The 24862-nt window shown below is 43.0% G+C and overlaps 1 protein-coding gene and 1 non-coding gene across 5 annotated transcripts in view; both read right to left on the reverse strand.

The window, feature by feature from the left end:
- Positions 1-3336: 3336 nt before the first annotated feature.
- The window catches only part of LOC100025731 (RLA class I histocompatibility antigen, alpha chain 11/11-like), a 182143-nt gene continuing 160617 nt past the window's right edge, over positions 3337-24862 (reverse strand). The window contains exons 1-9 of one of the 4 annotated variants that reach the window (XM_056817980.1): positions 7156-7234; positions 6324-6377; positions 5821-6099; positions 5349-5627; positions 4851-5126; positions 4627-4734; positions 4248-4280; positions 4019-4063; positions 3337-3858 (exon numbers count right to left, since the gene is read on the reverse strand). In XM_056817980.1, coding sequence (XP_056673958.1) covers positions 3854-3858; positions 4019-4063; positions 4248-4280; positions 4627-4734; positions 4851-5126; positions 5349-5627; positions 5821-6099; positions 6324-6377; positions 7156-7219 — 1143 coding nt within the window. In that variant the 5' untranslated portion in view covers positions 7220-7234 and the 3' untranslated portion in view covers positions 3337-3853. Of the gene's footprint in view, positions 3859-4018; positions 4064-4247; positions 4281-4626; positions 4735-4850; positions 5127-5348; positions 5628-5820; positions 6100-6323; positions 6378-7155; positions 7275-24862 lie in introns of those variants that run through there. The other 3 variants (XM_056817982.1, XM_056817981.1, XM_056817984.1) reach the window with 3 other exon arrangements.
- On the reverse strand, positions 4734-4797 carry MIR12327-1 (microRNA mir-12327-1). The gene has a single exon (NR_162862.1). It is a non-coding gene; the product is annotated as a microRNA mir-12327-1 (primary transcript).

A 24862-nucleotide genomic window follows, 5' to 3' on the forward strand; every position in this document is an offset into this window, starting at 1 on the left:
GTTTTATTGTATCTTGATATTGTTAAGAATTTCCCAATTGCACCTTATCTTTTATCTTGGAATCAATACTAACTATTGGTTCCAAGGCAGAAGAGCAATAAGGCCTAGGCAAATGGGATTAAGTGATTTGTCCAGGACCACATAGCTAGGAAATGTCTGAGATCTGAACTGAACTCAGGACCTCCTGCTTCTAGTCCTGGCTCTCTATCCACCCAGTAACCTAGCTATTCCACAATTGCATTATACTATGGATCCTGACACATATTTAACCCCTCTGATCCAGGTCATCAAGTTCTGAGACTCAAAACATGTAAAGGAGAGAAAATCTAGAATTTCTGACTTTTTCATCCTCTGAATTTTTTTCTTTTGGTTACTCTTTGGTGGAACATAGTATTTTTTCTTCTGTGCTTTTATTCCCCACACCACGACCCAATAAAGTTTTGAGACTATTTTAATAGTGAAAAGTCCTTTAGAAGATCCTTGGGCCTTTTCGAATGTAATGTAGTAGGGCAAGAGTGTGGGGTTGCTCCCTCTTCAACATGTTGCCCACTGCAATGCCACTTATACTTACAGAGATGAGGACGATGGTGGGGAGCTTATAGAAACAGGGGAGATTGTGACTGTGATTACCCATAAGGGACTCTTCAGAAGAATCTGTTGGTGAATGTTGGTTGTAGGACTGGAGCAAAAAATCAAACATTTCTAGAAGTGTTAGAACTGTTGTCTGGGACCAGAAGTGAAATTTGGACTATTATAGATACAGGGTTTTGGGTGTGGTTTAGCAGGAGAAATGGGAGAGGCAGAAGATTAAGACTTCAGGAAAGGGCAAGGGGGAGGGGGATAAGCATTTATTGACCACTAGGTGCCAAGTGCTTTACACATATTGTTTCATTTGATCCTCACAATGACCCTTAGAGGTAGGTTCTATTATGATCTATATTTTATGTTTGAGGAAACTGAGGCAATACAAGTTAAGGGGTTTGCCCAAGGTCACCCAGTTAATAACTATCTGAGGCAGGATTTGAATTAAAATCAGATCTTAGACATTTCATAATTGTGTGACCCTGAACAAGTCACTTCATCTGTTTACTTCAGTTTCTTTAGGTATAAAATGGGAAAAGTAACAGCACCTGCCTCCCAGGGTGGTTGTACAAATGAAATGAGGTAATGATTATTAAGTACTCAGCAGAGAGCCTGACACATAGGAAGAGAAAGACAGAGACAGAGAAGAGAGCCAAGAGGTCCCTGAGCTCCACACACTAGCTTTTAAGCCTCCCTCTAAGCTCTTCCCCAGATCCTTCGAGATGCTTCCATTGGCCCCTGGCTTCCATATGGCATATCTCCTGGCCTCTGTACTGGTGCTGCCCCACTGGGAGACCCAGACACCTGACTCTGTGACCTCTATGTTCACTCACTGTGAAGAGTCTTCTGGAATTGGACTGGGTTGGAGGTGCTCCAGGTATTACTTCACACACTACCAATCCCTCTAGGAAGACTTCCTCTCCCTGAAACCATTATTCCAAGAAGGGCTCCATCAGTTTTACCAGACTGTCAACAGAGCCCAAGACAGAAAAGTGGTTAAGAATCCTGGACTGAATTCTCTCCGAGGTCCCTTCCAGTTCTGTGGGTCTCAGGACTCAGGGATGGAGCTAGGACGAGGCTTCTCTCTAAGCACTAATAAGAACAATCCCCTCCTCTATTGACTCAAGACCCAGCCCTCCTTGAACAGTCTAGAAGATGAGTGTCCTCAGGCTTGGAAAGAGGCCTTCACTAGGTCCTGGGAAATGGACTGAGAAAGGAGGAGCAGGAATAACTCTAGACTGCTGCGAGCAATTCTGAGGAGAAACAAGATGGAAACTCTGACTGGAGGAGTAACTTCAAAATGTCTTATTTATGAAAAATGAAAGAAATCCACCCAATGATTGAGCATCAGCCATGGAAAGGAGTTCAGGGATTATCAACTCATCCCCATGACTATCTTCTATAGATAAAAGCATGAGGAAATCCATCTGCTCACAGCTCCGTAGTTAGAATGGCCAATTCCATATTGTAGAGACTCCGAGTCACCCCATTCTGAAGAGTCTGTACTAGGCAGAGCCCTAAACAACAGGGATAAAAGAAAGGCAAAAAACCAACCCTTTCTCTCAGAAGCTCCCCGACTGAGGGGGGACACAGCACCCCCAAACTCTGTATGGACAAAATATAGGACACACACAGGGTGTCGCAGAGAGTCTCAAAGGGAAGCATGAAGGGAGGGGAGGGGATTCCCACACAAGGATTCCAAAACGTGACCAACACTTGGGTGACCTCAGATGAGAGGAAAATTACCCAAAGCTTAGTGGATGGAGTGACTGAAAGACTGACTCTGACAGGAAAATGGGGAGAGAAATAGATGTAATTAAAATGTATTTCTCTTGTTTAGGAAGGTATCCTGGAGAGAAGAAAAGAGGGAACGTCTGTCCCAGCAGGGAGGGTCACTCACAAGGGGAAGGAGAGATGGGGAGGCAGTTAGTGAGGGTGGAAGGGGACAAACAGGCTCTAACACATCTAGGGCAGGACCTCAGAGACAGAGGAGGGGCCGGCTGGGGCTTCTTCCTATTCTGAAACCAGATGCTCCCCTTCAGGAGCTCCAGATTCAGGCCTTTCCCTTCTGCAGAGGGGAAGAAGAACCCCAACCCTGGGACGGTCTAAGGTACCCAGTGCAGGGGCCATCAGCAGCTGACATGGGCCCAGGAGTCTGTCCTGAGGTCTCAGGGAGGCTCCTGCACCTGAGGAAAGGCAAGGCAAGGGCACACGTGCCCACAGGCACACACATGTATATACACACGCATGCACACACACAAATGATGGAGGAAAAGGACAACAAAACAGCTCATTAAATCTAACTGGGAAGTCAGGGCTGAGGGCAGGTCTATGGGGTAACAAGCTCTCAGCCTCTTCCAGCTGCAGGAGGAGGATGGAGCTTGGCCTTTGTCTGGAAGCCTCAGTAGCTCAGGTTAGCTCATGTCAGAAAGTGCCCCTGAGCAGGAGAAATCCGGACCAAACTCCCCCTGTGCCATGCACTGTGCCTCCCCCTCAGGCTCCTCCCCCTCTTTGTCCCAGCTCCCCCTTGCAATCACAGACTGGGCAAAGAGAGAGAATCCTGAGCAGGTTCAGCTTTCATTTCTTTCCCCCTGACACGCCCAGAAGGCCTCCACACCATCATCCCACCCCCAGACTGTCCCCACAAGTGTAAAGCTCTGCCAGGCTGGCCGGGGGGGTTATTGATGGTTCAGGAGACGGTGTAGGCGGGACGGAGGGCTTTTCTGGGATCGGGAGGACCACAAGACACTGATGGTGAATCATGGAGACGTTTATTTCCTCACAGCTCTGGGGGTAGAGAGATTTGGGTACAGACTAGGGGATCAGGAGAGCTTTCCTCGTGAAGCACGGAGGGTAATGACTTACAGGAGCCGCACAAAGGACCTGGTTTGTGCTCACAAAATTCAATGGAGATTATGGGGGGAAAGAAGAAGATTCAAGAAAATAATTCATGATTCATTTTTTACAGAAGGGAAAAAATCAGAGTTCAGTGCAGCATCCAGTGTGAAGGAAGCTCATTTCTAGCCCCATCTGGCCCTCAGTGCTGGCTGTTTCCCTGCAAACTGAGATAAGCAGAGAGAAGGCAGGGGGGGATCTTAGATAACAGGGTGAGGGCAGCAATGATTCTTCCTGGGGATGGATCACTAGATTACAGTAATGATCCCAGGGGCCAGTGATGGGGAGAGAGGCCAGAGGTCAACAGGAACAAGACAGGAAATGCAGCCTTCAACATCTCCAGGAGTTTTCCTCAGCTCTGCACAAGGAGATTCTCTCAAGCTGCAGAATACAGAGACAGATTAAAGGAGATCCTCCAAGTCACGTGTGGCCTGGAGCCTCCCCCCCAACCCACCTTCTCCCTGAATCTCTCCCCTGCTGGTCCTCTGCTTTGTCCCCCCTCCCCAGCCCCCCTCCAGCTCCAGGACCCCCAGAGCCTCACCTGTGGCGGTGAGAGACACGTCTGAGCCCTGGGCACTGTCCTTGTCTGGAGACAAAGGAGGGAAACGACCCAGTGAGGGGCATCATTGAGGGAAAGGGGGTGTGGGAAGGGAAGGGGACCCCAAAAGGCTGCTGGGGTGAGCCTTTCCTCTGCCTTTCACTTCTCCTGTCTCAAAGGCCATAGAGGCTGAGCCTCCTCTTTCTAGCCTCCATGTTAACCCTTCACTTACCTGCAGCTGGAACATACGCTCCTCCTTTTCCACCTAGAAAAGATAAAACAATGGCAGTTGGGCACCCAGGAGAGGAAACCCTCTGAAGGGCCCAGAACTTCACTTGATTTGTCTCTTAGACACAACAGGTTACAAGTGTGACTCCACAACCACTCCAGTACAGAATCCAGATCCAAGAGGAAATGAACAAAAGGAACCCCAAATGGGCAATTTCCAACCTCCAGGCCTTTATCCAGGAGCTTCCAGTGTCTTCCTCAGCCACAGACACATCCCTTTCCTTGCCTGAATTCCCCCCATTCATCTCTGCTCTGAGGCTGAAGCAGTTTCCCCCCTGGGCCAGCCTCCTCCTGCCTGATGGGCCCCCTCCAGGCTTCTCTACCTGAATTCCTTCTCCTCAGGATCACAGCTCCAGCCACCACTGCAGTGACCAGGACCAGGACCCCAGCAGTGACCCCCACAATGACCCACACGGAGGGGGCCTCGGGCTCTGAGGAGGGAAAGAGAGAAAGGCCTGAGCTGGGTGTGCCTGGCATTCTCTGGGCCCTCCCCAGAGGCCCCCCAGAGCTCCCTCTTCCTCCCCCTTGGCCGGCCCTCCTCACTGACCCCATCTCAGGCTGAGGGGCTGGGCCAGGGCCTCGTGCTGGACCCGGCAGCTGTATCTGTCCTCCTGGCCCGGGGCCATGGCCACAGCGGCCCACTTCTGGAAGGTGCCATCTCCCCCCGGCCTGGTCTCAATGAACTCCGTGTCCTGGAGCTGCTCCTCGCCATCCCGCAGCCACGTCAGGGAGATCTCGGCAGGGTAGAAGCCCTGGGCCCGGCACCGCAGGCTCACCTCCCCGTCTGGGCCGCTGTGCCGGCTCACCCTGGCAGAAGGGGGGTCTTAGGGAGAAGGTCAGAGGCATCTCTGGGCTCCCCTTCTGTCCCTGCCCTGGGGGAGGGTCTGATGGGGGACAGGAGGGACCCCACCTCCAGCCCCAGGTCTAAGGGGGCTCTGGGGGTCTGGACACCCGGGCTGGGGCTGTAGGGGGGGTGCAGAGAGGCCAGTGGAGGCTGAGGCTGGGCCTTGAATGCCGAGCACACTGGGGCGGGGCAGGGTGGTACCTGTCCTCAGCAGAACATCCTTCCCCATCTGCAGGTACTTCTTCAGCCACTGCACGCAGGTCTCCTCCACATAGGCTTTATATCTCTCTGCGATGCTCCTCTCAGGGTCCAATTTGCGCTTGGTGTTCTCAGCTCCAGGGTCTGCTGCTGTCCACGTGAGGGTCTCCCTGTCCAGGGCGATGTAGTCGTGTCCATCGTAGGCGTATTGCCAAAACCCCTTCCTGAAGCTGCCATCAGGGTGAACCTCGCAGCCATACATTCTCTGGATGGTGTGAAGCCCTGCCCCACCCGCAGCCTGGTCAGCACCTCAGGAAGGGCCCCACCCGGTGCTGCCCCCCCCAACCCTCCTGAGAGGGCGTGGCAGGGCGGGGTGCAGCCCCCCCCATGCCCCAGTGGGAGCCGCAGCTGACTGTGGGAGTGACCCGCCTCCCCCCACCCTGCTCTGCTGGGGGTGACCCAGACCAGCACGCACCGCCCCGGCTCTGGTTGTAGTATCCAAGCAGGGTCTCCAGGTTCACTTGGTAACTCTGTGCAGTCCTCCTATTGATCTGCGTCTGCCCCTCCCAGTAGTTCCGGTCCTCCTCATCCATCTGGTCCATCCAGGCCGCCCGGGGCTCCACCCTCTGACTCTTGCTGCTGCTGTCGAAGCGCACAAACTGCTGATCGTCCACGTAGCCCACCGAGATGAACTGCGAGTCCCCGAGCTCAGGCCGGGACATGGCAGTGCCAAAATACCTCAAGGAGTGAGAGCCTGAGACAGGGGGAGATCACAGGCCGGGCTCAGGGCAGCTCCTCCTCCCCAATGGGAGCCTACAGCCTCGCCTGGGTGTGACCCCTGGACCCCCTCACATCATGGGTGACCCCTGACCCTACCACCCCCTCCCCACCTTGGCTGCCCCCCAGCTTCTGCACCCCCACACTGCAGGTCGCTCCCTGGGCCACAGTAATCTCACGGCTATGGCTCTGCGAGGGCACCTTTTAGAGAGGGAGAAGTCCACACAGGGGAGGGAGAAAGCTCCCTTCGGGATGCTGAGGGAGAGGCAGTGATGTGAGAAATGTCCTCAGGCACCCTGGAGAGGGGAGGGAGCAGCTCGGCTCCAGAATCTCAGCCTTTCTAGTAACAAACTCTGGGGGGTGGAGCTTAAAGGGCAGCCCTCCGGGCCACAGGGAGCCCTGCATGTCCTTTGGCACCAATGCAATAGATTTGCCATCCCTGCTATAGCGCTTTGAGATCAAGAAACCACCTGCACTGAAAACAATCCCGCAGGTCCTAGTGCCCGAAAGGGTAGACTTCCCCGCCCACGTCTCTCCTTCTCTGCACCAGAGTCCCTTCCTTAAGTCCTCACCTGGCCCCCATCTCCTCCCCCCCCCCCCCGCTCCCTCTCCACCCCATTGCCCTGTGAAGCTCCTTAACGAAGCTGCTCCTGCCTCTTCTGTCCTCACCCCTGGGTGTCGGGGCTCCCAGACGTCTCTGTCACACCGTTTCTCTCTCCGGCCAGCTCTGCTCTCACTGTCCTGGCCTCACACCCCGCCACCAGCCCACTCCCCTCCCCAACTAAGAGGCCCTGCAGGACCCCCACCCTACTGCCAGGCTCCCGCCCCCGGGGGACATTTACCCGCTTAGTCCTTCTTTCTTCCCTTCACCTCCACCCAGACTGCACTGAGATTAAGCAGCTCGTTTCCGTGGAGCCCCCTCGGGGCTGTGTTGGAGTCGCTGTCCGTAGCGGAGCCCCCGGATACCCGCATATCTAACCCCGGATGTTTGGCCCCGCATCCAGGCTGCCCTCTAATACTCTTCCCTCCTCACCTGCCCGGGTCTCGGTCAGGGCCACAACCCCCAGCACAAAGAGCGACAGCAGAGATGGCTTCATGGTCCCCGGGCAGAGGAAGCCCAAAGATCCCTGAAATAATGTACCCTGGTTTATATAAGGGCGAATCTTTAACTTCTGATTGGCTCCACTCAGACTCTGAAGCCCAATAGCAAATGGAAGTCCAAACACGTCATCGGTGGATGGGCAGAATGAACACAGGCAGGTTAGGAGAGCAAAACCGAAACCGACCCAGAGGAAATCCCCAGCAGCAGAGACTTTTCATCAGCCTGTTACTCACCAAACAGCCTCTAATTCTGGATGGCACCTTCTGCCTCCCATCCGCCCTCCGAGAACACACAGCTCTCCTGCTCCCTGTTTGGTCCAGAGAGTTCCTGAGAAATAAGATCCCAGCCTCAACCCTTTCCCCATCTTCATCCCTTCTCTGCTGGCCTTCCTACCTCCAGACCTCCTCAATGTCACCCTTTCCTCTCCTTGAGATGAGGGAAGATTTTCTGCACAAACAACTGAGGAATCTGATGACCAGAGAAAGAATTCTGCAGAGCAATTTGTCTTGGACTAACACCTCCATTTTTTTTTTAAACCCGTACCTTCTGTCTTGGAGTCAATACTGTGTATTGGCTCCAAGGCAGAAGAGTGGTAAGGGTTAGGCAATGGGGGTCAAGTGACTTGCCCTGAGTCACACAGCTGGGAAGTGTCTGAGGCCAGATTTGAACCTAGGACATCCCATCTCTAGTCCTGGCTCTCAATCCACTGAGCAACCCAGCTGCTCCCTTAACACCTCCATTTTAAGGATATCCAGTCCAGCTATGACTCAGTCAAGTCATGTTACTGTCTCTCCTCAGACCTTGTAGATAACTCAGAGACCCAAAAATAAACCAGAGACCAATAACTGTAATTTGGATATAGAGTAGAGGATATGTCTCAGGAGAAAAGGAACACCTAAGTGGAGCAGTGGATAAGGCTGTGTAATAGAGTGCATAGAAGCCTGGACTCAGGAAAACCTGAGTTCAAATGTAGCCTCAGATACTTCCTAGGTATGTGACACTGGGCAAGTCACTTCACCCTGTTTATCTCAATTTACTCATCTGTAAAATGAGCTGCAGAAAGAAATAGTAAACCACTCCAGTATCTTTGTCAAGAAAACCCAAAATGGGGTCACAAATTATATGAGACAGAAATAAAAGAACTTACTTATTAGTATGGGAAGGGGGAAGAGAAGAAATATTCACTATCAGGTTGATTCTGAACCACCTCAAATATGAAGACATGATTTCCCCATAAAATTTTTGTCAGAGACTCATGAAATAAGGGATATGGACCTTTTGGTTACATTTTCCTTCTTATCACCCCAACTTGGAAAACATGAAGCTACAAGTTTTATGGAGATTGTAAATTTCACCCTAGAAAGTATATTTTAGAGATAATCTTCATTCTATGGATTAGAAAACTGAAGACCAATAAATGTATTAAAAGATTTTTAAAAAGTCATAGTTAGTGAATAGCAGAATTGAAATCAGAACCTGCACCCCATAATTCCAAATTCACTCCTTTCCACAGCAACATACTAGTCTAGAGATATTCCTGAAGAGGAAACCTCCCCTATACCTTAATCCATCAAACCATGTTGAAGTTGATGTTGCCTGGAAAGACAATGGAATATTTGAAGGACTTAGTTATTTATCATTTTGTGCTATCAGAACATTTATTCAAGCTACTATCTCATCTTCTTTTGATCCCAACAGAGCTTCAAAACTGTTATCGTTAGAAAAAGTTTATCATTTTCCATTGTACTCTCCTTCCCCATAATGCAATTATGTAGTCACCAGTTTTCTAGAAAAAAATGTAGGCAAGTCCTTAAAATTGTTCCATTCTTCCAGTAACATTTCCTCCTTGAAAAATCAGGAATAAATATCCTTAGCCCTTCTCTCCCTCAGTTGCTAACATTCTCCTACCTCTCAGAGTCTTCCTTGTTCTCTTTTGTCCCCCACCAAACTCCTTTAAGCAGTACTTCTGCAATATCCTTCCTTACTCAAGCTACATCTGGTATATTATGTCCAGCCTGTGGCACAGTATTTTAGAACAGAATGGTGAGGGAACTAGAAAAAGTTATGAAGTATTGATTTCAGGGATTGGGAATGTTTACTAAAGAGAAGAGAAAATATGGAGGGGATAAAATGGTTGTCTTCATATACTCGTAGGATTGTTTGGAGGAAAGAATTAGATGATACAAAGAGGACATACCTAGGACTTGTGTGAACATTGCACAGATACTGATTTCACATCTAGATAAGGAAATCTTCCTAAGGATTAGCCTATCCAGAAGTGTAATGGGATGTCTCTGGAAGTAATAGCTTCCCCCTCCTTGGAGGTCGTCAAGAGTTATCTAAATGGCCACCTGGTTAAGATGTAGAAAGAACTGTTGTTCCATTAGGAGTTGGAGTAGATATCTCAGGTACTTTAGAGCTCTGAGAGTCAGTGATTCTGAGTTATTAGCCCAAACACATCAGCATCCACACTAGCAAGTGAAAATGCTGGTTTTTTTCTCCGTAGTTCTTCCAATGGGAGATGGAGGGGAAAGGTGGCGATATCCAAGGATTAAGAGCATGTATATTCCTCTAGCTTTCTATGAGTTTTAATTCAAGATTAAGTCTGTAAACTGGGAACTGGGGTGAAATTCAGTGCCATAGGCTATGTTAACTGCAGGGACACAGGGAGACATTTGAGGCACAATAGGCTCTGGGCACTCTGCAAAGCTAGGGATCCCAGTGCTGCAAAGGAAATAGTAAGACGTAAGTACCAAGAGCTCTGTTGTTTTCAGTTGTGTTTCTCTTGTCATGATGCCATCTGAGGTGCTCTTAACAAAGATACTGGAGTGATTTACCATTTCCTTCTCCAGCTCATTTTACATTTCAGGTAATTAAGACAAACAAGATGAACTTGCTCAGGGTCACACAGTTTCTAGGTGAGACCAGATTTGAACAGAGGAAGAGAAATTTGCCTGACTCCAGCTCTGGCACTTTATCCACTGTGCCTCCCAGCCACCCAAGTACTAAAAGAGAGATAGCCAAAATCTTTTGACTTTGAGTAAAACACTTGGAAATCGGCTGCCTGGGGAAGTCGCAGGGGCATTGTACCCCCAGAAACTCAGGCAAACTATTATGAGGGAAATTCATTTGCTCCCTTAGGCCATGGTGACTCCCAACCCAAAACATCTGACCTTGAGGATTACCCTTCTTTGATAGTCCCATTGATTTGAGATGGGCAGAAAGACACACCTCATTCATCTGTCCTCCAAATCCTAAGGTCTACCGCTATACCTTGAGGCAAACCTCCCCCCACTCCTTGCTTCATTGCTTACCACTCTAGAGTCTTGTCTTCACTATTGCCAAGAGTATAACCCCCCCCCGAATTGATGTCCTTAGGGGACAGCTTTAAAATCCATGCTGTCCCCCCAAGAAGCAGCTTTCCATCTATGCTGTTCCACCTTGGAGGCAGACTTCCACCTTTGCTGCACTCCTGCCCAGATTCAATCTTACCTTCCAAATTAATAAATTTCACTTTTTATTTTTAAGCTAAATTTCAGAGTCTTGTATTCTTACAAAAGGTACCCTTCCCAAACCCCCAGGGTTCACCTCTGTACTCACTCCACAACATAAGGAAATTGTGCATATTTCCTCTCCAACTTAAATTTGTTACCCAAAGCTGGGTATTAAGTGATAGAGCTATCAGATGACATTCATTCCTGCTCTCAGCACTAGTTTCCGGATCCCCTAGGATCTCTTTCTACTCTGGAGCTTCCTGCCCAGATTCTCTAACAGAATTCCATTTTTTTCCTTGTCAATGAAATACTCTTCACTATTGCCTGCCCACTCTATTCATTGCCATCTCCAACCCCAGTGTCTATAGATCTCTCTATCTTCCTAAGCTGTCTTGGACTGGAAAAATTGCTCACTGTGATTTCTCTTGCTATTCTCAATCAAAATTTGGTCTGATATTTTCTAGGTTGTTATGAAGGATATGAGCTGAATGCCTGAGGCAAAAATGCTTTTTCTGAGTCTACCATCTTCACTACACTCACATTACTAGTTTTGGAAAGACCAACTTGAGTTGAATGGATAAGGACAGAAAGCAGACTGTACAGATTTCAGAAGAGAGTTAGGGGGAATAGAAATGAGGCATTGGTTGTAGAATGCCTTCTCAAGGATTTTAGCCAAAGGAGGGAGATAGTTGGAATGGCTGGCCAAGTGAGAGTTGTATGAACAAGTTGTTGTAAAGATTAAAATTAATATTCAATACTCCAAGTCTTATTTTAATACTATTTATTAAAAATCTACTTAGAGCTGTTACAATTAAAGTAGTTGGAGCCATAAACTGTGGCAGTTAATGGCTCCAACTACTTTAATGGTAACAGTTTATGGCAGACCACGAAGTTGGTGAGAAAACCCTCAAAAAGTTTCTATGAAATCTCTTTCCTTTCTCTCTTTATTACTTGCTCTATCAGTCAGTTTTTTTTAAACATTGCTAACTTGGCTTGAAGAACACAGCTGCAAGAGTGGGTGAGTAAAAAACCTTTTTGATTCTCCTTAAATTAAATAGAATACAGCTGTTTTAGATCTTAGCAACAGGGCCCTAAAGTTCTGACTAGAAGAACTGTTTCTAAATCCTTTCCTTTAGGGAACAACTGCCTAAATTAAGATTAAGACAAACCTGGGGGAAGTTTTGGCCTTGTCCTACTTCCCACATGTTTACTTTAGAAATATGGAGTTACAGCCAGTTCAGAACATAGTTAACAACTGACTTTTCAGTAAATACTTTGTTCTTTTTTTAGTACAAGCTTTGGTCTGCAACTTACTTAACAGCTGGCTCATCACCTCCATGACCAAACTTGTAAATACAGAATTCCTTGTCTCTCTGAAAGGGCTCATCTCATGGAACTTATGGCAAAATCTAATCGACATACTATTTTCCCTTGAGTTTTTGATTATTGTAATTGTAATATTGGATCTCCTTGAAGAACTCATTTCTCAGTCAAACCAACCAATTGCTCCCTCTCATATTCAACAAAATGCAGAACTAAATACTCAGCAGGAGCTTAAAGAGGGAAGTCATGGGGAGATCGTAACTTTTATGAGAAACATTAAAAAAGAGTTAAGAACATTATCAGAATCTCTGTCCCACCCTGCTCTGGACAATAACCCTCCTAGCCAACCCACTGCTCCTCCTGCCAACTCTGCCTTGGAAACCCCTGCTCTTAACCAACCCACCCCTCCCCCTGCACCCTCCGCCTCAGAGAACCCTACTTCTAACCAACCCACTCCTCCCACTGACCATACTTCAGATTCCACACCCTTAACTCTAAGTACACACCACACCCATTCTTCCAACCCTACCACACCCTGAACTCTAAGTACACACCCCACCCATGCTTCTGATCCTAATGCCTCCACTTCACACCTTACTGATTCCTCCAATCCTAACACCTCTGTATCCTTTCACACTTCTCCCTTTGCTCCTCCTTCCCACCCTGCTCAATTCAATTCTCAGATATTTCCTACCTCTGATCTTTCTGGCACTATGGGACAACAACAAACCCTCTCCCTTAGTGTACCCAATTCTTCTATTTCTCATATTTACCTCATTGAGAATGGAGCAAGAAGTCTAGAAACAGAAATAGGAGTACCAAATAATTAAGATAGGTTATTTCCTTTAAGGGAAGTACCCATTTTTAATAAAAATGGAAACTTGGTATCTGTAAGACATCATATACCTTTTAGCCCTGAGGATTTAAGTAAATTGAAGGAAGATGTGCAATCATTTGAGGAAGAACCAATATTAATTATAAAAAAATTAGAGAACATATTCAGAACTTTTGACCCCACTTGGATGGATGTTGGGAATTTATTAGAGACATTTTTAACAAAAAGAGAAAAAAAATAATATTGTCTCTCTGGCTAATCAAAAACAAGGTAAAAAAGGAAATTATTGGCCAACAGAAGATCCACATTGGAACATGAATGTTGAACTAGATCATATAAAACTAAACCAGGTCAGAGAAGCATTATTGACAGCTATGAGAGCTTGCTCTGATAGACTTGAAAAATGGTCAAAATTTGAAAGAACCAGACAAGAGATTGATGAAACACCCTCCCAATTTATGGACAGACTTATTGACATAGGGAATACATATATGGACCTTGATTTATCCAGAGAAAGGGACATTAGACAAATATGTAGACAATTTGTTGAGAATTGTTGTTCAGTGGTAAAAGACTACTTTAAAACTAGCTTCCTGGGGGGTGGAGTCAAGATGGAGGCTTAGCAAGCAGCAAGAGTTCAGACCTCATGGAAGACCCTTCCTTACAGATACAGACTGAATGCTCCTAGGGCGCCGAAACCCAACCTGAACAACAGGACAGAAGCGGGGGAACCCTTCTTCTGGACTCAAATCAAAAGGTACGCCACCCAAAAGCAGGAATCTGAGAATACTCAGGGCTAAGGGGAAGGGAGAGGGTAGATCCCAGGACCCCTCCCCCACAACCCAGAGCGCTGATCCTGCAGCAACAGCAGCGGGAACCTTTGAGTGGCCAAAGGTGCTGGCTTGGAGGGTCTACCTTGTGAGCAGCAGGGTGCCGGGCTCGGAGAATCCAGCTTGGACAGCAGGGAGGAAGCCAGGGAGAGAGGGGGCCATGGCTGGGTCCCTCCATCGGACTCCAGCCTCACTTTTGCCTTGGGGCACAACCAGATCAATCCAGCCAATTCAATCAGAACTCCTCAGAGTTTAGGGAGGAGGGCAAAGGCACTTGTGGACAGTGGAGGAACAGATAGAGAGAACTGGAGTGAGCCTGGGTGGCTCAGCCTTCCAGGTGTTTTCAGAGCCTCAGTTTCATACCGCATACAGCCCAACCCACTTGAATTCAATCCAAGCAAAAGCCTCCAGAGGACAGGGAAGCTAACATTTCTCCCCTAGAGACTGTACCAAGAGATCTGACAAAGCTCCAAGAGGGGAGACTGACAGCCCCAAAACCAAAACAAAATGAGAGGAGCAAGAGCACAGCCAAATACGGGGAGCAAAGAAGGGGTAAACTCGAGCAAACAACAGAAAAAGAAGAAGGAAATTACAATAGACAGCTTCTGCACAGGTAATGAGCAAAGAGTGAATGAAACAGAGGGGGAAGGAACAGCAAAGGAAAAATCAGAAATCCCAGCGAATTGGATACAGGCTTTGGAAGAACTCAAAATGCAATTCAAAACACAATTAAGAGAGGCTGATGACAATTGGGAAAAGAACTTAAAAACTAAGATAAGTCATCTAGAAACAGAAAATTGTGTCTTGAAAGCCAAAATCAACCAGCTGGAAAATGAGGCAAAGGAGATGAAAGATGACCTCCAAAGAAAATCCAACCAAAAGGAAAAGAATGACCAAAAAACTAAGGATGAAATCCAGTCTTTAAGAACCAGAATACAATTAGAATCCAGTGACTTCACAAGGCAGCAGGACTCCATAAAACAAAACCAAAAGAATGAAAAAATTGAGGAAAATATGAAGCATCTCATTCACAAAACAGAGGATTTAGAAAATCGTTCAAGGAGAGACAATTTAAGAATTATTGGCCTACCAGAAGACCATGACAAAAGAAAAAGCCTGGACATTATATTAAAGGAAATTATTAAAGAAAACTGCCCCAAAATCCTTGAACAAGAGGAAAAAGTGGAGACTGAATCCACAGATCACCTCCTGTACTTAATCCCCAACTGACAACACCCAGGAATGTTATAGCCAAATTCAAGGACTATCAGACCAAAGAAAAGATATTACAAGCTGCCAAGAAGAAGTCATTCAGATACCAAGGAACCACAGTGAGGATAACTCAGGATCTGGCTGCCTCCACACTGAAAAAAAGAAAGGCGTGGAATACGATATTCCGGAAAGCAAGGGAACTAGGTCTACAACCAAGAATCAACTACCCAGCAAAACTGACTATATTCTTACAGGGGAAAGTATGGTCATTCAACAAAATAGAAGAATTCCAAGAATTCGTAAAGAAAAGACCAGACCTGAACAGAAAATCTGATGTCCAAGCAAGAGAATCATCAAAAAGTAATTTAAAAAAGAGGGGAAAAAAGAAAAATGAAAAAAAAAATTTAAGAGACTCAATAAGTTAAAATGATATTATAAGAAAAGAGGTCATTGGTAACTCTTAAAAACTGTTGTTACTACCTGGGCAGCAAAAGGAAGTATACTTAGAGGGAACAGCAACAAACTGTATAGGATGAAAGGACAAGACATAAATAGGTATATAGATATATGCATGCAAAAGTACATATGCATAAGTATGCATATATATATAACTAGAGCTTAAAATAGGTGAATATTAAAAGGAATGGGGAAAGAAACAAATGGGGGTAAATTTATATGTCATAAAGAAGCTCATGGTGGGAGGGGGGAGAACATCAATACACTGGAAGGGTAATGAGGTCAGAGACAGGAAATACTCAACTTTTATGTGATTTGAAAGTGACTCAAAGAGGGAAAAACAATCCAATCCATTGGGGGCAGAGAATAGATTTAGAAAGACTATAAGGAAAATAAGGGGGATAAATAGGGAGGGGGGTAGAAAGGGAAGTAAAATAAGGGTGGGAATAAGGGGGTCTGTTCAAAAGCAAACATTGGTGTAGAAGGAAATAGGGAAAGAAGAAAAGGCAGGAAAAGGAGCAGAAATTAAAATGCTGGGAAACACACAGCTAGTAATTATAACTCTGAATGTGAATGGAATGAACTCACCCATAAAACGCAAGCGAATAGCAGAATGGATTAGAGTCCAAAACCCTACCATATGCTGTCTACAAGAAACACATATGAGAAAGGTAGACACACATAGGGTGAAAGTAAGAGGGTGGAGCCAAATCTATTGGGCATCAACTGACAGAAAGAAGGCAGGAGTCACAATCATGATATCCGACAAAGCCAAAGTAAAAATAAATCTAGTTAAAAGAGATAGGGAAGGTAATTACATCCTGATAAAAGGCAGTATAGACAATGAGGAAATATCTATACTCAATATATATCCACCAAATGGCAGAGCATCCAAATTTTTAAAGGAGAAACTAGAGGAGCTCAAGGATGAAATAGATAGAAAAACTATACTAGTGGGAGATCTGAACCTTCCCCTATCCGAACTAGATAAATCAAACCAAAAAATAAATAAGAAAGAGGTAAGAGAAGTGAATGAAATCTTAGAAAAATTAGAGTTAGTAGACATGTGGAGAAAAATAAATAGGGACAAAAAGGAATATACCTTCTTTTCTGCAGCACATGGTACATTCACAAAAATTGACCATGTATTAGGGCATAAAAAACATTGCAAACAAGTGCAAAAGAGCAGAAATAATAAATGCAACTTTCTCAGATCACAATGCAATGAAAATAATAATTAGTAAGGGAACATGGAGACGTAAATAGAAAATTAATTGGAAATTAAATAATATGATTCTCCAAAACCAGTTAGTTAAAGAACAAATCATAGAAACAATTAATAACTTCATTGAAGAAAATGACAATGGTGAGACATCCTTTCAAAACCTATGGGATGCAGCCAAAGCAGTACTCAGGGGGAAATTGATATCCTTGAGTTCATATATAAACAAATTAAGAAGGGCAGAGGTCAACGAATTGGGCATGCAAATTAAAAAACTAGAAAGCGAACAAATTAAAAACCCTCAGATGAAGACTAAATTAGAGATCCTAAAACTCAAAGGAGAAATTAATAAAATCAAAAGTCAAAGAACTATTGATTTAATAAATAAGACTAGAAGCTGGTACTTTGAAAAAACAAATAAAATAGACAAAGTACTAGTCAGTCTAATTTAAAAAAAAGGAAAGAAATAAACCAAATTGACAGTATCCAAGATGAAAAAGGAGACTTCACCTCTAATGAAGAGGAAATTAAGGCAATCATTAAAAACTACTATGCCCAATTATATGGCAACAAATATGGCAATCTAGGTGATATGGATGAATATTTACAAAAATATAAATTGCCTAGACTAAAAGAGGAAGAAATACATTACCTTAACAACCCCATTTGAGAAAAAGAAATTGAACAAGCCATCAAAGAACTCCCTAAGAAAAAATCACCAGGCCCAGATGGATTCACAAATGAATTCTATCAAACATTCAAAGAACAACTAATCCCAATATTAAACAAACTATTTGACAGAATAGGCCAAGAAGGAGTTCCACCAAATTCATTCTATGACACAAACATAGTACTGATCCCAAAGCCAGGCAGGTCAAAAACAGAGAAAGAAAACTATAGACCAATCTCCCTAATGAATATAGACACAAAAACCTTAAATAGGATACTAGCAAAAAGACTCCAGCAAGTCATCACAAGGGTTATCCACTATGACCAGGCAAGATTCATACCAGGAATGCAAGGATGGTTCAATATTAGGAAAACCATCCACATAATTGACCATATTAACAAGCAAACTGACAAAAATCACATGATTATCTCAATAGACACAGAAAAAGCCTTTGATAAAATACAACACCCATTCCTACTGAAAACACTAAAAAGTATAGGAATAGAAGGGCCTTTCCTAAAAATAATAAACAGTATATATCTAAAACCATCAGCAAACATCATCTGCACTGGGGATAAACTAGAAGCCTTTCCAATAAGATCAGGAGTAAAACAAGGATGCCCATTATCACCTCTATTATTTAATATTGTACTAGAAACACTAGCAGTAGCAATTAGAGAAGAAAAAGAAATTGAAGGTATTAAAATTGGCAATGAGGAGACAAAGTTATCACTCTTTGCAGATGATATGATGGTTTACTTAAGGAATCCTAGAGAATCAACCAAAAAGTTACTCGAAATAATCAACGACTTTAGCAAAGTTGCAGGATACAAAATAAACCCGCATAAGTCATCAGCATTTCTATATATTTCCAACACATCTCAGCAGCAAGAAATAGAGAGAGAAATTCCATTTAAAATCACCCTAGACAATATAAAATACTTGGGAATCTATCTGCCGAAACAAACACAGGAACTATATGGACACAACTATAAAACACTTTCCACACAGCTAAAACTAGATCTAAACAAATGGAAAAACATTGATTGCTGATGGGTAGGATGAGCTAACATAATAAAATGACAATCCTACCCAAATTAATTTACTTATTTAGTGCCATACCCATTGAACTACCCAAAAACTTCTTTACTGAATTAGAAAAAACCATAACTAAGTTCATTTGGAAGAACAAAAGATCAAGGATATCCAGGGAAATCATGAAAAAAAAGGAAGGAGGACTTGCAGTCCCAGATCTCAAACTATACTATAAAGCAGTAGTTATCAAAACAGTTTGGTACTGGCTAAGAGACAGAAAGGAGGATGAGTGGAATAGACTTGGCCTAAATGATCTCAGCAAGACAGTTTATGACAAACCCAAAGATTCCAGCTTTTGGAAAAAAAATCCATTATTTGATAAAAACTGCTCGGAAAACTGGAAGACAGTGTGGGAGAGACTAGGTTTGGATCAACACCTCACATCCTACACCAAGATAAATTCAGAATGGGTGAATGACTTGAACATAAAGAAGGAAACTATAAATAAATTAGGTGAGCACAGAATAGTATACCTGTTAGACCTTTGGGAAGGGAAAGGTTTTAAAACCAAGCAAGACTTAGAAAGAGTCACAAAATGTAAAATAAAAAAAAAAGCTTTTGTACAAACAAAACCAATGTAACTAAAATCAGAAGGGTAGCAACAAATTGGGAAACAATCTTCATAAAAACCTCTGACAAAGGTTTAATTACTCAAATTTATAAAGAGCTTAACCAATTGTACAAAAAACCAAGCCATTCTCCAATTGATAAATGGGCAAGGGACATGAACAGGCAGTTCTCAGCCAAAGGAATCAAAACTATTAATAAGCAAATGAAAAAGTGTTCTAAATCTCTTATAATCAGAGAGATGCAAATCAAAACAACTCTGAGGTATCACCTCACACCTAGCAGATTGGCTAACATAATAGCTATGGAAAATAATGAATGCTGGGGGGGATGCGGCAAAAGTAGGGACATGAATGCATTGCTGGTGGAGTTGTGAATTGATCCAACCATTCTGGAGGGCAATTTGGAACTATGCCCAAAGGGCGATAAAAGACTGTCTGTCCTTTGATCCAGCCATAGCACTGCTGGGTTTGTACCCCAAAGAGATAATAAGGAAAAAGACTTGTACAAGAATATTCATAGCAGCACTCTTTGTGGTGGCCAAAAATTGGAAAATGAGGGGATGCCCTTCAATTGGAGAATTGCTGAACAAACTGTGGTATATGTTGGTGATGGAATACTATTGTGCTAAAAGGAATAATAAAGTGGAGGAATTCCATGGAGACTGGAACAACTGCCAGGAAGTGATGCAGAGTGAAAGGAGCAGAACTAGGAAAACATTGTACACAGAGACTGATACATTGTGGTACAATCGAAGGTAATGGACTTCTCCATTAGGGTCAATGCAATGTCCCTGAACAATCTGCAGTGATCTAAAAAACACTATCCACAAGCAGAGGATAAACTGTGGGAGTGAAAACACTGACGAAAAGCAACTGTTTGACTACAGCGGCTGAGGGGATATGACTGAGGAGAGACTCTAAATGAACACTCTAATGCAAATACCAACAACATGGAAATGGGTTTGAATCAAGAACAGATGTGATACCCAGTTGAATTGCATGTTGGCTGTGGGAGAGGTGGAGGGAGGGGGAGAGGGAAAAAAAGAAAATGATCTTTGTTTCCAATGAATAATGTTTGGAAATGACCAAATAAAAATAAAAAAAAATAAAGTTTTATTGGAGTTTAGAAGAAAAAAAAAGACTAGCTGTCCTAATTGGGAATCTATGGACCTTGAAGAATTGAGGAGAGTAGCAACCTATGTTTATAATGGTCATGTAAAAAGACCTGAGGAAGGCAATATGTTAGTGGAAGACATAAAGAAAGAAATTGAAATGTAAAAGAGACAATTGAAAAATAAGGGAGAGACCATAGCCCCTTTGCTGGAATTCACGAATAAATCAGTAACCTGCCACTTTAGTGAGAAGAGGGGCCACAAAATGATGGAATGTAGAACCTTTCTTTTTTTAAAAAAATAATTTTTTATTTAATCATTTCCAAGCGTTATTCATTAGAGACAAAGATCATTTTCTTCCCCCACCCCCATCCCATAGCCAACGCGTGATTCCACTGGGTTTCACATGTATTCTTGATTCAAACCCATTTCCATGTTGTTGGTATTTGCACTAGAGTGTTCATTTAGAGTCTCTCCTCATTCATTTCCCCTCAGCCCCTGTAGTCAAGCAGTTGCTTTTCACTGGTATTTTTACTTCCACAGTTTATCCTCTTCTTGTGGATAGTATTTTTTAGATCCCTGCAAGTTGTTCTGGGACATTGCATTGACCCTAATGGAGAAGTCCATTACCTTCGATTGTACCACAGTGTATTAGTCTCTGTGTACAATGTTTTCCTAGTTTTGCTCCTTTGGCTCTGCATCACTTCCTGAAGGTTGTTCCAGTCCCCATGGAATTCCTCTACTTTATTATTCCTTTTAGTACAATAATATTCCATCACCAACATATACCACATTTTGTTCAGCCATTCCCCAATTGAAGGGCATCCCCTCATTTTCCAATCTTTGGCCACCACAAAGAGTGCAGGTATGAATATTCTTGTACAAGTATTTTCCCCTATTATTTCTTTGGGGTACAAACCCAGTAGTGCTATGGCTGGATCAAAGGGCAGACAGTATTTCATCACCCTTTGGGCATAGTTCCAAATTGCCCTCCAGCAGAATGGTTGGATTAATTCACAACTCCACCAGCAATGAATAAGTGTCCCTACTTTTCCACATCCCCTCCAGCATTCATTACTTTTCATAGCTGTCATGTTAGCCAGTCTGCTAGGTGTGAGGTGATACCTCAGAGTTGTTTTGATTTGCATCTCTCTGATTATAAGAGATGTAGAGCTCTTTTTCATGTGCTTATTAATATTTTGATTCCTTTGGCTGAGAACTGCCTGTTCATGTCCCTTGCCCATTTATCAATTAGAGAATGGCTTGATTTTTTGTACAATTGGTTAAGCTCTTTATAAATTTGAGTAATTAAACCTTTGTCAGAGGTTTTTATGAAGATTGCTTCCCAATTTGTTGCTTTCCTTCTGATTTTAGTTATACTGGTTTTGTTTGTACAAAAGCTTTTTAATTTGATGTAGTCGAAATTATTTATTTTACATTTTGTGACACTTTCTATGTCTTGCTTGGTTTTAAAGTCTTTTCCTTCCCAAAGGTCTGACAGGTATACTATTCTGTGTTTGCCTAATTTACTTATAGTTTCCTTCCTTATGTTCAACTCATTCAACCATTTTGAATTTATCTTGGTGTAGGGTGTGAGGTGTTGATCCAAACCTAATCTCTCCCACACTGTCTTCCAATTTTCCCAACAATTTTTTTAAAAATATATTTTATTTGATCATTTCCAAGCATTATTCGTTAAAGACAGAGATCATTTTCTTTTCCTCCCCCCCACCCCCCATAGCCGACGCGTAAGTCCACTGGGCATTAGATGTTTTCTTGATTTGAACCCATTGCTTTGTTGATAATATTTGCATTAGAGTGTTCATTTAGAGTCTCTCCTCTGTCATATCCCCTCAACCTCTGTATTCAGGCAGTTGCTTTTCCTCGGTGTTTCCACTCCCATAGTTTATCCTTTGCTTATGAATAGTGTTTTTTTTCTCCTGGATCCCTGCAAATTGTTCAGGGACATTACACCAACATTTATGGAGACGTCCATTACGTTCGATTATACCACAGTGTATTAGTCTCTGTGTACAATGTTCTCCTGGTTCTGCTCCTCTCGCTCTGCATCACTTCCTGGAGGTTGTTCCATTCTCCATGGAACTCCTCCACTTTATTATTCCTTTTAGCACAATAGTATTCCAACACCAACATATACCACAGTTTGTTCAGCCATTCCCCAATTGATGGGCATCCCCTCATTTTCCAGTTTTTGGCCACCACAAAGAGCGCAGCTATGAATATTTTTGTACAAGTCTTTTTGTCCATTATCTCTTTGGGGTACAGACCCAGCAGTGCTATGGCTGGGTCAAAGGGTAGATATTCTTTTGTCGCCCTTTGGGCATAGTTCCAAATTGCCCTCCAGAATGGTTGGATCAATTCACAACTCCACCAGCAATGAATTAATGTCCCTACTTTGCCACATCCCCTCCAGCATTCATTACTTTCCTTTGCTGTTATGTTAGCCAATCTGCTAGGTGTGAGGTGATACCTCAGAGTTGTTTTGATTTGCATCTCTCTGATTATAAGGGATTTAGAACACTTCTTCATGTGCTTGTTAATAGTTTTGATTTCTTTATCTGAGAACTGCCTATCCACGTACCTTGCCCATTTGTCAATTGGAGAATGGCTTGATTTTTTGTACAATTGATTTAGCTCTTTATAAATATGAGTAATTAAACCTTTGTCAGAGGTTTCTATGAAGATTTTTTCCCAATTTGTTGTTTCCCTTCTGATTTTAGTTACATTGGTTTTGTTTGTACAAAAGCTTTTTAGTTTGATGTAGTCAAAATTATTTATTTTACATTTTGTGATTCTTTCTATATCTTGCTTGGTTTTAAAGCCTTTCCCCTCCCAAAGGTCTGACATGTATACTATTCTGTGTTTACCCAATTTACTTATGGTTTCCTTCTTTATGTTTAAGTCACTCACCCATTTTGAATTTATCTTGGTGTAGGGTGTGAGGTGTTGATGTATTCCTAGTCTCTCCCACACTGTCTTCCAATTTTCCCAACAGTTTTTATCGAATAGTGGATTTTTGTCCCAAAAGCTGGGATCTTTGGGTTTATCGTATACTGTCTTGCTGAGGTCGCTTTCCCCCAGTCTATTCCACTGATCTTCCTTTCTGTTTCTTAGCCAGTACCAAATTGTTTTGATGGCTGCTGCTTTGTAATATAGTTTTAGGTCAGGGACTGCAAGGCCCCCATCATATGTGTTTTTTTTTTTCATTATTTCCCTGGATATCCTTGATCTTTTATTCTTCCAAATGAACTTTGTTATGGTTTTTTCTAATTCAGTGAAGAAGTATTTTGGTAGTTCAATGGGTATGGCACTAAATAGATAAATAAGTTTGGGTAGGATGGTCATTTTTATTATATTGGCTCGTCCTATCCATGAGCCGTAAATGTTTTTCCATTTGCTCAAGTCTAATTTTAGTTGTGTGGCGAGTGTTTTGTAGTTGTGTTCATATAGTTCCTGTGTTTGTCTCGGGAAATAGATTCCTAGGTATTTTATTTTGTCTAAGGTGATTTTGCATGGGATTTCTCTTTCTAGTTCTTGCTGCTGAGCTGTGTTGGAGATATATAGAAATGCTGATGACTTGTGCAGGTTTATTTTGTATCCTGCAACTTTGCTAAAGTTGTTGATTATTTCAATTAGCTTTTTGGTTGAATCTCTAGGATTCTTTAAGTAGACCATCATGTCATCTGCAAAGAGTGATAACTTGGTCTCCTCCTTGCCTATTTTGATGCCTTCAATTTCTTTTTCTTCTCTAATTGCTACTGCTAGTGTCTCTAGTACAATGTCAAATAGTAGAGGTGATAATGGGCATCCTTGTTTCACTCCTGATCTTATTGGGAATGCATCTAGTTTATCCCCATTGCAGATGATATTAGCTGACGGTTTTAGATATATTCTGTTTATTATTTTTAGGAACAACCCTTCTATTCCTATGCTTTCTAGTGTTTTTCATAGGAATGGGTGTTGTATTTTTATCAAAGGCTTTTTCTGTGTCTATTGAAATAATCATGTGATTTTTGTTGGTTTGCTTGTTGATATGGTCGATTATGTGGATGGTTTCCTAATATTGAACCAGCCCTGCATTCCTGGTATAAATCCTACTTGATCATGGTGAATAACCCTTCTGATCACTTGATGGAGTCTTTTTGCTAGTATCCTATTTTAGAATTTTGCATCTATATTCATTAGGGAGATTGGTCTCTAAATTCTTTCTCTGTTTTTGACCTGCCTGGTTTTGGAATCAGTACCACATTTTTGTCATAAAAGGAGTTTGGTAGAACTCCCTCTTTGCTTATTATGTCGAATAGTTTGTATAGTATTGGGATCAATTGTTCTCTGAATGTTTGATAGAATTCACTTGTGAATCCGTCGGGTCGTGGGGATTTTTTCTTAGGGAGTTTTTGATGGCCTGTTGGATTCCATTTTCTGATATGGGATTATTTAAGAATTCTATTTCTTCTTCTGTTAGTCTAGGCAGTTTGTATTTTTGTATGTATTCTTCCATGTCACCTAGATTGGTGTATTTATTCCCATATAATTGAGCAAAGTAATTTTTAATGATTGCCTTAATTTCCTCCTCATTGGAGGTGATGTCCCCCTTTTTGTCTTTGATGCTGTTAATTTGCTTTTCTTCTTTCCTTTTTTAAATTAGATTGACCAGTACTTTGTCTATTTTGTTTGTTTTTTCAAAGTACCAGCTTCTTGTCTTATTTATTAAATCAATAGTTCTATCACTTTTGATTTTATTAATTTCTCCCTTAATTTTTAGGTATTCTAGTTTGGTTTTCTGCTGGGATTTTTTA

Source organism: Monodelphis domestica, chromosome 2 (assembly GCF_027887165.1).
Source record: "Monodelphis domestica isolate mMonDom1 chromosome 2, mMonDom1.pri, whole genome shotgun sequence".
NCBI lineage: Eukaryota > Metazoa > Chordata > Mammalia > Didelphimorphia > Didelphidae > Monodelphis > Monodelphis domestica.